The sequence below is a fragment of the Oratosquilla oratoria genome, chromosome 5, assembly GCF_046742065.1.
Source record: "Oratosquilla oratoria isolate Oo_2021 chromosome 5, ASM4674206v1, whole genome shotgun sequence".
In the NCBI taxonomy this organism is placed as follows: Eukaryota; Metazoa; Arthropoda; class Malacostraca; order Stomatopoda; family Squillidae; genus Oratosquilla; species Oratosquilla oratoria.
This window is the reverse complement of record NC_134781.1, coordinates 5099559-5113980: the sequence shown is the minus strand read 5'-3', so window position 1 is coordinate 5113980 and position 14422 is coordinate 5099559. Positions and strand designations below refer to the sequence as shown.

The following is a 14422-nucleotide window of genomic DNA, read 5'->3' as shown; positions in this document are numbered from 1 at the left end:
AAATAGATAAATAAGAATTAACAAATAAGTGAAAAAATAAACTACCGTAATGCATATCAACAGCATCAATCATTTAAATATAGATTACAAATAATAAATACTGGCAACCTACTATCGTCAGTCACCAATGCATAACTCTGAGCGTTATTCCTATCCTGTATACCACAACTATAAAAATATACGTGAGCAAGCGCACGTGCAAACACACACACATACATGCACGCCGACACGCGCGCGCACACACACAGATCACACGTAAAGGCAAGTAGACAACGAATGCATGCAGGGAGGCATGTATGTACGTACGCACACGTGGTCTGCGGCCAGTCATGACAAGCTGCCGCTCCTCCTTACCCAGCCCGCCCGAAGTAGAGGAGGAGGAAGAAGAGCCCGAGGGACCCCTCCTCCTCCTTCTCGAGGAGTACCTACCAGGTCTCATCATGGCTTCGGAAACGTCCTTCCAAAGTTGTTCCTTGAGGTCTCTGTTGGCGTAGGCCGGCTCGGTGGCGTTGTAGAGCGCTGTCCTGCATTGTACTTCGCAAATGAGCTTTTCGATGTCCATCCTTCTCTGCTCCGTGCTACCACTCGACTAAGCGCGCCACGCTCGGTCCCGCCCCGCCCCGGCACGTCGCGCCACGCCACGCACGCCTGCCTTTGTATTGGTCGCCATGCCGGAGGTCGCGAGTCGGCATCTCTTGTCGGCCGTATTTTTGTCCGCTGGTCCTACTTCGCTCTCAGCACACCTCGAGCTCGCTAGCAAGGTCGACAAGAGTCGAGGCCGAGAAATCTCGGAGTTGTAGGGCCAAGTGGAGGGGGAGGGCGGGCGGCGCGAAATGGAAAATATTGCGAATGTGGCAACTTGGAACCGCGCTCCTGCCCACCTCCCGCCCGTTGGATGTCTTGACGACGCGGCACGACGCTGCGTGGCAGGCGACGGCCGCAGCAGCCGGCAGCAGCAGCAGCAGCAGCAGCAGACCCACGTCCGTCACCAGGGCGTCACTAGAACGTAACGTCGCCGTCACCCCACACATGGCCGTAGGAGGGTAGGACGTCCAGACATACCACGAGACACCCATCTCCGCGCGCTATTAAATGTCACTCCTGTATCACTGTAGCGAGGGTGCAACATGCGTCCATTGACAGTGTACTTGTCCTTTCCCAGATCCGCCAGATCTAGACAGCAGCCCTCCAGCGACAATTTTCGAATTTTTTTTTCTCACATTCTTTCTATTGACACAATCGTAAACACGGTCACGCTACGCGTTCCGTCCCTGATCCTCTCACTACAGCGTGCACATGTCAGCTGCATTTACTTATTGATAACTTGCTACAAATCGATCACTACCGGGCTTACTGCCATATCTACAGAAACATCGTTTCTATGGCAACATAGGAAACCCTCCCAATGACATCGTTTCCATAGCAACATAAGGAACCTACCAATAACCAAACATGACAGGCCGTTGGGACAACTGCCATTAGACTAGACCACGTGTAGACTAAACCTGTACACACATTACAGCTACTAAAACCCCGCCAATCGTCACGGACGACAGCTAGCACTACTACAGCGATCACAACACACCCTGGTTAAACTGATGCGGAATGAATGTCAACAACGACTGCAGTGGCGACACAAGGAGACAGCTGAAGCCTGGTCATTCGCCATTGATCCCTGTGGCGCCTGTAGCCCTCCCCCCCCCTTTACACACAAACCTCGGATGAATAAACTCGCCTGGCGGCAGCTAAAACAAGAGCAGAGTAGACCGCTGACGCCATAACGATCAGTCGAATTGGGAATTACCACTTGATTTCTGCAGATGCCCCTTTCGATTTAATGAATTCGCCTGGCGACAGACAGAATGAACATAAAAGTCGAAGAATGACATAGAAGGGTGTCGCATACTGATCAACAAAACCGCCTAGCGACTGCCATGATATATGGGCCGTACTTTAAAAAAAATACTTGGAGAACGCTTTCTACCATTGATAATTTAATTTCAACACCTCCACTGGATATATACAAAAATCTGATAGATTTTGAACATAAGCCAGTAAGCTGCATAAACTTATCTAGAAACCAGATACAACTCGACTTTCCCATGGTTGAGAGCCTTCGCCAGGGCTGGCGAAAAAATATCTAAAAAAGTACCGCTCTGCAGTGTGGAGAGGGCCAGCAACAGAACTACGCCTTCCGCCACAGCTGTCAGTGGACAAGTGACCACAACCACAGTGTGACACTACCAATGGTACAGAGCCTTTGGTCTACAATTAAGTCCCTTTTCAAGAAACATGCTCCTGTTGGTACTACTATTACTACCACTACCACTATTGCTGATGGTGGTACTACTATTACTACTACTACTACTACTACTGCTGCTACTGCTGGTGGCACTATTACTACCACTCCTACTACTGCTTGTGATAATAGTAGTACTATACTATTACTACGACTACTATTACTACTGCGACTTCTACTTACTACTCGTTATTTAAATAACCAGCAATGCAAGCAGCACATTCAAATGGCGGTTAATACATCAGCAACACCAAGAACCAGAGGGGGACTTGTCATTTTATTCTGGTTGACGCCAGTCGACTTTATTCACCCGTGTGACACGCTTTGGGCAGGACTGGAATTAAACCCTTTCCATGCCAAAGGGTTTTCGTCAAACCCCAAAACAGGTATCAATCAGCTATTCGTAGCCTTCCACTGAACAAAGGCCTCTGTGAACCAGCATAACCTCTGAAAATCACAGTTACGACCTCTGCTGCTTGTTTGAAGACAGCAGTGCAGCGCCATCACAATATGCACAGACACAGTTCTGCCACCAGAACTGTCGTATTCTGTTTATGTTAGGAAACAGTTGTCCTTTTACCCACGATAATACCAAGCACGTCTTAATTATATTGCACTTAAACAGATAACAGCCGTGTGCAACGCACACATACACACGCACCCATGCATACAAAAGCACGCACTTATACGCATACACACGTACTCATGCACACACACGACACACACATGCATGCATGCAGACGCAGAAAACGCGCGCACGCATGCATGCACAAAAAACACGCGCATATGCATGCACAAAAAAACATGCACGCATGTACACACATTTACGCAGACACACAAAAACACGCACACACACACACACACACACGAGGTCATGAGAACTCACTGAAGAAGACCACATGGTGCCCTTGCTGGCGTTCTATGATAAGGCATGTCGCTTGTGTCATCTCGACACTGATGAGTAAGAAAATGGCGCACGGTGATGCATCCTGTGAGAGTCTGCCTCCTGCCATGGACTGCACTGAAGGCATTTCAGTCGCCCTTGAAGGAATTTGGCGAAGGTATCACTTCCCCATAACAAGATGGGGCAAGAATCTTGTGAGAGAGACAGAGAGGACAACAATAAAAAATGGACGCTAGTTCATCACGGATCCCAGTTTACTTGTACTACCACCAGACATTCAAGACATGACTATCCATAACTTCATAGGCCGTTCCCTCCACTACACTGATCCTCTGGATATACGGGTCTCCCCATCGACACAAAGAATGCAAGAGTCCCATAGCCTCAACCCAGACATAAACGACATCCTAAGAGTAGAGGTGGGATCGAGGTTCCGTCCGTGGTAACGTGGAGTGTCTCTACAGTTGTGGGGTTTATTCTGGCCAACATCAGACGATTTTATTCAGCTGGGAGGCACTCTCATCCTTTATGGGTGACAGACTATCTCAATCCGGACTGTTAAGAAATATATCAATTCTAAGATTTTTTTTTCTAAGATCTCTCCCCTACCCCCGGCTTTGGAGAAATTCGATGTGGCTGCTCCGAGGAGTGGTTCCAGGATGGTTAATGCGAATCAGGCTCCGTTCTGAAAATGTTCCACTCTTAATGAGGAATAGGGCGGGGGTGGGTTGTGACCTGGGAATCTCACTATCCATTGGGGAGTAGGTATGGTAGGGGTTTGTTTCCATCTGAGGGCATTACCATTTATTGGGGGAGGGGTTGACCTCGGAGTTTCGCAATCCATTGGACTCATTGTGACCTGGGAACCGTCCATTGGGGGGGGGGGAAGTCATGACTCATCAGAATCTTTGTTCTGGCCGGGCGCCAGGCGATCTTACTCATTGTGTGCGGGACCCCGTGCTCAAGGGGTTCAGGTTAATCAGTTAATCTCCTTCGGTGACAGCCGAAGGAGGGAGAGGGGGGCCGCCCTCTACGTGATCAAATGTTGACGCTTAATTTTATTCTAGCTAACGCCGAGTCACTCCGTTCTTCTTGAAGAAAGTTTGGCGACGTCACGCTTTAAAGTTCTGGGAGAAAAGAAAATGGGGAGAAGGGTTGTCTCAATCCATCGAGATTCTTCTTTGTTTGGAAATGACCCCTTTTGCACTTCCCCTGATGAACAAAATTGTCTCGCGTTAGGAAGAACTGTTGTATTACGTCACCTATTATTCACCAGCGCTTCTGTCCTTAGCGACTATCATAGAGGTTGCTAGAGGAGAGATTTTAGGAGGGGCATCAGAAGTTAAAAGTGATCAACATTTTTGAGCCTAGATGAATTTTCAATCACAGACGAAAGACTGGCACGTAAGAATTTCACTTAAGTCCCTGAAGGAGTGACGACTGTATTTTTAGCAGCCAATACCCCAGTAGGGTAAAGTAGATATAGCGCGTCTTTACGTTGAGCCTACGAACCAGATTCCAGCTCATGATGCATCACATGATTTCTCTTTGCAATGTCTCCACCTCCAAAGTGAGACCGGAAGAAACTTTTCCGCTTCGGGTTCAACCATTAGAAGAACAAAATCGCTTGGCGTCCGGCATCTCATAGCGAATAATGGGCACAAGAAGTCGCACCATCGACCCTAGCACTCGTTCGTACTTCGGTGGCACTTTTTGGTGCACCGGTGTCTTGTGGTACGAGTTGTTGTTATGGTGTCTCACGTGGCACCTGTTGGTGATATGGTGTCTCATGTGGCACTAGTTGGTGCCTCAGTGGCACTTCTTGGACCACCGGTGCCTCGTGGAACTTGTTGGTGATATGGTGTCTCACGTGGGTGGCATTAGTTGGTACTTCGGTGTCTCATGTGGGACTTTCGATGTCTCGGCGATCGTCTTGCAAAATAGAATCCTTCAGGGGAACCTTGAGGTGCGCCAAAAAACGTTTTGGCGGGGTTTTACTTTAGCGACGGTACAGAAGTGTCTAGATTAACACGGCCTAAACTTTCTTTACGGTATTTGAGATTAACGAACAGTGGATCGTGTCACAGAATAATAGCGTGTTTACGCTCGAATCAACCAAGCGTTTGGGCACAAACGTTTTACTCCCCTTTGAATGAGTCAAAACATTTAGGCGACTTTTTTCCACAAAGGACCACAAACGAGGCAACAGCATCACACGCTGACATGTTATCCGAGTACATGATGTAGTAAGTAGCCCTTTTCCCTCTCTCTTTCTGTGTGTGTGTGTGTGTGTGTGTGTGTGTGTGTGTGCGTGTTTGTGCGTGTGTGTTCCCGATAAAAAAAAAAGTGAAAGCACAATCTCGTTCAAAATGGTCCAGTGCCAAGAATCAAATGATACTGCCGGCACATCGCCATGGAAACAACAGACCATCACGTTCGATCAGTATGACGACCGCCGTCATCACGCTGGGATTTCGAAAATCCTAGCCACTGCTTGGTAGGACTCGACACTCACCCAAACTAATCTCATCGAGCCTACTCGTAGCCTAGCTTCACGTGACCCAATCTCGCCAACAATATTATTCAGAAAAAAAGAGGAAATGACGGCGATATCGACGGGGTAAATAAATAATAAATATATAAAAAATCGTTATAAGAACTGAGGTTGCAGACTGATATCGATGGAGTAATTTATATATATATATATATATATATATATATATATATATATATATATATATCACGTGAAAACCACTGTTGGAGTAGAAAAGACTGGAGACGGGGAATCTATATATTTCGATTGCAAACTGCAATCCTCTTCAGTAGATCTACTGAAGAGGATTGCAGTTTGCAATCGAAATATATAGATTCCCCGTCTCCAGTCTTTTCTACTCCAACAGTGGTTTTCACGTGATTGACAAATGTGTGATTACATTTTTCACCTGTAATATATATATATATATATATATATATATATATATATGTATATATATATATAGAGAGAGAGAGAGAGAGAGAGAGAGAGAGTGAGAGTCCCCAAACGGCCCATTCCTAAAAAAAGTAAAGGCATAAGAGGGTCTAGGAGTTTTCCACCCAGTACCCTAAAGTTTGGGTCTTTTAGTGTGCGTGGATGTGGTACAGATGATATTAAAAGGGAGGAGATAGGCAGTATGTTTGTGAGAAGAAATATGGATGGATGTGTTGGCATTGCGTGAAATTAAGTTGAGAGGGAGGGAGTGTAATTGGGAGGTTCTCAGGAGTGAACAGAGGATGAGGGAGAGAAGGGGTGGCTATACTAGTAAGTGAAGAGATAAGTAAGCGCGTAGTGGAGTGGAAGGAGGTTTCTTCAAGATTAATGTTGATGAAGGTGAAATTGGGTACGGAGATGTGGGTTTTTGTAAGCGCATATAGGCCTGATAGTGAGAAGGGTGTAGAGGAAAGGGAGGCTTTTTGGATGTATTTAAATGAGCGCATAGAGGGATTACGGAGAAATGTCAATGTAGTAGTATTGGGAGACCTTGATGCTAGGGTAGGAAATGAAACAATGTTGTGATTGGTTTGACTGATTGATGCTATTTTTATCATCGCACGCTGGCGTCGCTCCTTCTCGAGAGGAAAGAACCTTAAATACCATTTCATTCTTGCTGAGGTCAGGCTTTCTTAATGGATAACATGACCCAGTGAATGGTGCTCTGTTTGATGAAGACAAGGGTGTTTACGAAGAGACATATGTCCTATTCGTCAGTCTATGGTAAACAGAAAGAACTTAGCCAATCATGTAAATCCGAAGATGGGAGTACGGCCCTAGAGGGAGAAGCCTCTCTCCTCCAGAGATTTCATCTTGGCCAACAGCACAGAGTCAGTTTTAGTTTTTCAATTAAAGTGTTAAATTAAAGTTAAGAGCCAAGGCAGCTCTCTATTAGAAGGCTACAAAGTGTCTGCCAATCGGAAGTCAAGACTGGCCCGGAGTAGCATATAGAAAGTCAGTACAGTTCTCATTTAAGTCCAGCCTCCCTCACCCCACATACTCAATTTCACTTGTTCATTAAATTGCAAATAACACAACAAATAAAAGTCATAGATAGGAGAATTTAGTCTCATTCAACACCATTAAGTGAGAGATGATCATGTGATTGTGATACTAAAACTATTCTTACGCTTGTTTGTACTTCACTGATCCAACCATTTTTGCCAGCTACACTTAATTGTATATACGTAATCAGGGGAGCACGACACCAATAGACAGAGTGGTTGGGAAGTGTGGAGTTCCAGAAAAAAATCAGAGTGGAGAGTTGATGGTGATGTGTCTAGAGAGTTGATGATAGCAAATACAATGTTTCGGAAGAAAGTCAAGCATAAGTACACACGGGAGAGGGTGGTGGATGGAAGGGTGGTAGATAGAGCGTTGACTATATAGTGGTAACCAGGAGTATATTAGGAAGAGTTAATGATGTACATGCCCTAAGGGGAGAGAGTGGGGGAATATCAGATAATTTTTTGGTGGGAGGTAGGTTGAGAGTGGAAGGTAGATGGAAAAAGAGGAAAAGGACAAAAGGTAGGAAGGTGCTTAAGAGTGAATTGCTTAATTGAGAAAGAAAAGGGTGAAAGAGTACAAGAAGAAGCTGAGAGAGGAGTGGGAGGGAGTGAAGGATAGAGTAGAACTAAGAGTGGAGGAGGAATGGGGATGGTTCAAGGAGGGAGTCATAAGGTGTGCAAAGATGGTGTGTGGAACAAGGAGGACAGGAGGAAATAGAAGGAAGGGTAGTGAGTGGTGGGATGAGGAAGCAAAGAAAGTTGTAGAAGAGAAGCAAGCTTTCACAGATTGGTTACAAAATAGGACGAGGGAATCATATGAGAGGTACAAAGAAAAGAGAAGAGAAGTAAAGCTTAAGATATAGGAGGCAAAGAGGAGAGTAGATGTGAAATGGGATAAGAGTATGACAGATTTTTTTTTAAAGTAATAAAAAAAATGGAAAGAAATTAAGAGAGGAAGAGGAGGCGAATCAAGTAGAGAAGAAAAGGTAAAAGGTGCAGATGGAGAGATGATAATGGAAGAGAAGGCAGTAAGAGGAAGATGGGCAGAGTATTTTAGGGAGTTGCTAAATATGAAGGAGGATAGGGAGGGAAAGGTAGTTGCTAAGCGCTAAGAAAATTACCGTGATGAGTGAGAAAAATGGAGAAATAAGGAAAGATGAAGTAAAGGCGATGAGAGTAGGTATGACATCTGGGTTGGATGGATGTCATTGTACAATGATGGTGGACTGGCTAGTGAGGTTATTTAATGTTTGTTTATGACAGGGTAGAATGCCGGAGGACTGGAGGAGTGCCTGTATAGTTCCACTTTACAAGGGTATAGGGGACAAATGTGAGAAGTAGTTTCAGAGGGATCAGCTTGTTAAGTGTAGTTGGGAAGGCTTATGGGAGGGTCTTGATTGAGAGGATTAGGAGAGGAACAGAGGGAGTAATTGGTGAGGAACAGAGGGAGTAATTGGTCAGGAACAGTGTAGGTTTAGGACAGGTAGGGGTTACGTAGATTTTTTTTTTTTTTTTTTTTTTTTTTTTTTGTGGTAAGACAGATATGTGAGAAAGCTATAGGTAAAGGTAAGGATGGTTTTTGGGCTTTTATGGATCTGGGAAATGCTTATGACAGGGTAGACAGGAAGGCACTGTGGGAGGTATTGCACATGTATGGGATAGGAGGAAAGCTGTTAAAGAGCAGTCAAGAGTTTTTACGAGATTAGAAATGGAGAGAATGAGTGGTTTGGGGTAAAGGTGGGACTTTGTTAAGGATGTGTTATGTCACCCTGGCTGTTCAATTTATACATGGATGGGGTGGTGCGAAAGGTAAATGCAAGGGTAGTGGGTCAGGGATTTAAGAGATTTAAAGAAAATAGAAAAAAAGGGAGATAAGCCAGCTGTTGTTTGCGGATGACACTTCGCTTGTAGCGAGATCAGAGGAGGGATTGAGGAAGTTAGTGGCAGAGTTTAGGAAGGTGTGCGAAAGAAGGAAGTTGAAGATAAAGTGGGTAAAACTAAGGTGATGATATGTACACGGGGAGAAAGTGGCAGCAGACTGGAAGTGAGTATTAAGGGAGAGAGACTGGAGGAAGTGGATATTTTTAGATACTTGGGTGCGAATGTGGCAGGAAAGGAAGGAGTGGAGGTAGAATGTAGATTGAAAGAAGCGAATAAATGCTTTGGGGGATTAAAAAGTGTAATGAGAAATAGACATTTGGGAATGGATGCCAAGAGGAGATTGTATGGAGTGATTGTGCCAACAGCACTGTAAGGAGCAGAAACATGGAACAAGAGAGGAGTTTGAATGTGTTTGAGATGAAGGCCTGAGAAGTACGATAAGGGTTACTAGGCTGGATAGAGTGATAAAAGAGGTGAGGAGGAGAACAGGGGTGGAAAGAGAGTTGGGAGATAGGGGTGGTTTGGACACATGGAAAGAACGAGTGAAGACTAGTAAAAGAGGTGTGGAAAGCAGAGGTGGAAGGAGTGAACATGAGGGGTCGACCTAGGATGAGATGGATGGATGGGGTAAATGGGGCATTGGAAAAGAGGGGAATGTCTGTTGAGGAAGGACGGGAGAGGACAGAAGATAGGGGTGAATGGAGAATGGTTGTATATGGATGATGTGATCCATGAGGTGGAATGGGTGGGGGATGAGGGTGAGGGAGTATGTGCGAGAAATAAATTGACGCAGCCCGAAGGGATTTCTCAAAGTTGTCAAGGTGGACCACTAAAGAATTTGAAGTCCGGTCAGAGCCCAGCGGACTTCAAATTCGTTAGTGGACCTTGGCAACTTTGACCACCTACCAGACTGGGAGAAAACAAAGATGTCCCACAGAGGACTATCAAGAAAACGAAGGAAGAAGAATCGAGGCAGCATACATCGCTTCATACCCATGTAGCAACCACCGCGATGGATTTACCAAGCTAGCAAAGTTAGCGAGTGGCATGATTCTTCACCAAGCTGGGCGGAAGTGTGGGAGGAGCGACGTTGATCGGGGACGAACTGAATAAGCCGGGAGTGTATATGCTATCAATGAATTCTTTGTATACACTCTGAGGAAGTACTTGTAGGACGTAACGTTAGTACTAAAACTCCAACGGCTTTTGAAATTCATCTCACCACCCTTCCACTTATATATATATATATATATATATATATATATATATATATATATATATATATATATATATATATATATATATATATATGCCCATCAAAATACAAAATCAGCGTTATACGCGCGTACATTACGAGAGCTTTTAAAATATGTTCTAACTGGTACCTCCTCCACCAAGAATTGAATAGAATCAAACAAATGTTGACAAACAATGGGTTCTCGATGTGTGATATTGATAAAGAAATTAGAAATAAAATGGAGAAATTTAATTCTGAACTAGGTAATACAGAAAATTCAAAAGAATGCAATAAATATTTACTACCAAAATACAATGACATCCGCAGATAAAACAGATGAAAAAGTCATTGAAAATATCATATTGTAAACCCAAGAAGAAAGAGGACTCCTTACAATTAGTTATATATTATCGTAACCCCAGAACTGCATCACTAATTATGAAAAACAACTTGTCAGGAGAAAAAGATATTTCAAAACAAAGTTACGTTGTGTACTAATACTCATGCCCTTTCAACAAAGACGCGCTTTGCAATGACGAGTACATTGGACACACAACTCAAACTTAATCCCATAGGCTTACTTTTCATATGCAAAATGGTGCAATAAAATCGCACTTTTCAAAAGTACATAAGATGAATATTTCGCGGGAAGTTTTGAATAATAATACTTCGATTTTAGCAAAGAACACCAATAAGAGTAAATTAAAATGTATGGAAGCTGTATTAATAAAGAATTACCTACCAGCAATTAATATCCAATTAAATATGTGTGGAACCCTGGAGCTGTTCGGGGCATCCCACGGGGCGCCAAGAAGAAATTAAACCAAAGTACCTTTCCTAGTTTATTTTGTACATTGTATATATGATCATCATTTGTAGATTCAAAATAAAATTACCAGAAGATGCCTAAAGCATAGGCGTAACGTTGTAAGTAATCTATTTGTTTTGATTTCCATAATCACTATGGTTTCATTTGGTGATATTGTGTTCTCCCTTCCTCCCACAGAAAGGAAAATAGCGAGAAGGATAGAAAGTTTAAGGAAAATTATTTCCAGTGCTGAGTACGCTATTTAATAATAGAAAATGTATCCAAGAAAACCTGCTCCCTAAATTCACACACACACACACACACACACACAAATATATATATATATACATATACATATATATACATATATATATATATATATATATATATAATAATAATAATAATAATAATAATAATAATAATAATAATAATAAACGAATAAATATAAAATAAATATCGCCACAAGAACTCGGAAGCTGGAGTGCTGCCCCAGACAGGAATACATTTGATGACGTCCCCTTGGTGACGTCGTGTGAAGTCTTCAGCATATGTGGGCTCGTGATTCAGCTGAACGCGCCGTGTAAGTTAGAGCCATTTGTCATTACGTTTCCGTCTAACCTGGGCTCGAGACGGACATAAATAGAGGCTGACGGGACGGCGACTACCTGGAGCAACAGCCCAGTGGTCACCCCACTCCACACACACATAAATATACGTCCATTAGATCGCCGAGGACTGACGCTACAAGAACAGCGCCATTCCGTCCATAGTGTACATTATTAACTCAAAGTAATCTAGTCGTAAAATTAACTCAAAGTGTACATTGTCAGTGTATCACTGTTAAGTTAATAACCATATTATTATTAGTACATACACACACCCTGGCGGCAAGGATTTGGTTGTATGTAAGGTTACCCATAGATCAGACTATTATGAGCTTGTGAAGCTTTGATTCGGGAGGGTAACAGCTGTCGATCACGAGTCCAACATGTGATTCAATACCATGATGAATCACACACACACACGCCAATCGGGTTTCCACAGGTTTGAATACCCACAAGTAAATATCACTAAACAAATAAATATAAATAAGCAGACATTAAATCGTTCACAATACAGAGCGCAGATCAGGTGATGTCAATGGCCTCTGTCGTCAGCTACAGTAGAATCATTAACACCGCGAGAAAGTGTGGGTGGACACCCCCCCCCCACACACACAGACGTACGCCATTGAGATATTCTGAGTAGATGTACAGATACTCAATCTGCTTTGGTATTGTCCCTTCCATCGGCCGAGCCCAAACTTCATGTAAAGTCGATGTTTTCAAAATCTTTTCGCGCGAACGTTCGGGAGGTGTTGCTGGTAAACACGTCAATGCGTTTCGAAATTACGTTATCAAAACATGACGTCCCAAGAAGAAGCACGAAGCCAGACAAGAGACCTTTCAGCCCATGACGAGGTCATGTGCCGTTAGATAAGGTAAACAAAAAACCAAATAACACGAACAAACCGTTGACAGATGTGACATCCTGGCGGGGCGAATTTCAAAAATTCACCGAACATAATAACCTGTTAAAAAAAATCTTTACGTGTCAAAGTTACTCACATCATCCATAAGCATGATGATCACATTTGGCGTTGTGTTATTCCCGGCGTTGCAACGGCGGGCTCCAAAAGCCAACCACAACGACAACAACACATAATTCAGTCTACGCGCGTGCATAGCGAGGTGTATACTGGCCACCACGTTCCTACTGGGGTGCCCCGGATTGAGCGTAACAGCAGCCACCGTGCCGAGTTGATTGCGAGAGATAAACAACTAGGACAGATCATAACCAATCCCGACGGTCTCTTAGGAGCGAGGCAGTATTACTAAACCCAAAATTAACTTAATTGCATATTGCTCAATCCTTATGTATTAGGTGCATTCTATAATTAGGCAGATATTTAAATCGGCTGTCAGTTTCTGTGGCAACTGATTCTGATCAGGTCATACGCGCGCTCGCGCACACACGCACACACACACACACACACACACACACACACACACACACACACGCACGCACGCACATTATAATCATATATATAAATATATATATATATATATATATATATATATATATATATATTCATATATGTGTGTGTGTGTGTGTGTGTGTGTGTGTGTGTGTGTAGTTCTCTACATTGTAATAAATAGCGTAGATAGTAGTCGTGCTTGGGAGAGACAAAAAAAAAGTTCTTTTTAATGGTGATAGGCTTATTCTATGTACAAATACACGGCGACCTCCGAGGAAAACTCGTGGGGCTGCCAAACATCTCTATACACATGTACAAATAGGCTGTTCCCATAAGTTATAACTATACCTACAGAAGGAACCATCGCTGTAACGGTTGCTTGAAGGTTCTAGGCGTTGAGGTGACACATTGTCGGCTTCTTTGTACCTCGGAAGTGTTCGGGGCGTCTGCGCCGCCACGGTCACTTCCGGTGTCATTAGATGTCGGGAATCTGGTGACTTCCGGGTGATAAAGCGTACCCTAGGGAGCATCCGTGCCAGGCGAGCTATCTTGAGTGCCTATCTTGAGTGCCTGACTTTGAAGTACTGGTTCCCTTCCATGCATGTGCAGCGAAGGAAGACGATAACAGGGCTCGGTCGGCTTCTACTCAATGACCTCAGTGAGATTTGTGCTCATGAAAATACAAAACAAAACAAAACAAGGCCTATTTCAAAGCCTTGGCATGAAGGTACAGTCACTCAAAAAAGTTTGGTTAATAAGAGAAATGGGAGGACAATACTTATCCTTAGAGGTACTGCCTCATCCCTTAAAGGTGAGTGAACAAAATAGAATTTTATCATCGACTACTGAATTGACATTTATCATCAACTACTGACTTTGACATTTACCATCAACTACTGAGATTAGGCAAAGATATTCATATAAAAATACATATATTGAACCTTAATTATAGGAATTACATATCCTCATTATATGTAAAATAATTCTCCAACATAGCGAAGTGTGTGACTTACACATATAAGGTAGAATGAAATCATATTACAATTACATTCATTCAGTAGATCTATACTCTGATCTCCACATTCTTTCTCTTTGAAATGGAATTAACAAAATAATTAGCATCAACAATAAACAAAATTGGCATAATCTGTACACATGTTATGGAATAGATATTACTTATTATCAAGAACAGTATCAAAATTTTTCATTCTAGATATGACTACATTGACACAATTTGCATA

At 43.2% G+C, this 14422-nt stretch overlaps 2 protein-coding genes across 3 annotated transcripts in view; both read right to left on the bottom strand.

The window, feature by feature from the left end:
- LOC143025350 (uncharacterized) overlaps positions 1-711 on the bottom strand; it is an 11172-nt gene extending 10461 nt beyond the window's left edge. Inside the window, exon 1 of one of the 2 annotated variants that reach the window (XM_076184867.1) lies at positions 430-711. In XM_076184867.1, the coding sequence (XP_076040982.1) occupies positions 430-562 (133 nt within the window). In that variant the 5' untranslated portion in view covers positions 563-711. The remainder of the gene's footprint in view (positions 1-429) is intronic. The other variant, XM_076184868.1, reaches the window with a different exon arrangement.
- LOC143025348 (N-acetylgalactosamine-6-sulfatase-like) overlaps positions 1-12962 on the bottom strand; it is a 42443-nt gene extending 29481 nt beyond the window's left edge. The window contains exon 1 of the mRNA XM_076184864.1: positions 12772-12962. Coding sequence (XP_076040979.1) covers positions 12772-12888 — 117 coding nt within the window. The 5' untranslated portion in view covers positions 12889-12962. The remainder of the gene's footprint in view (positions 1-12771) is intronic.
- Between the last annotated feature and the right edge of the window lie 1460 nt (positions 12963-14422).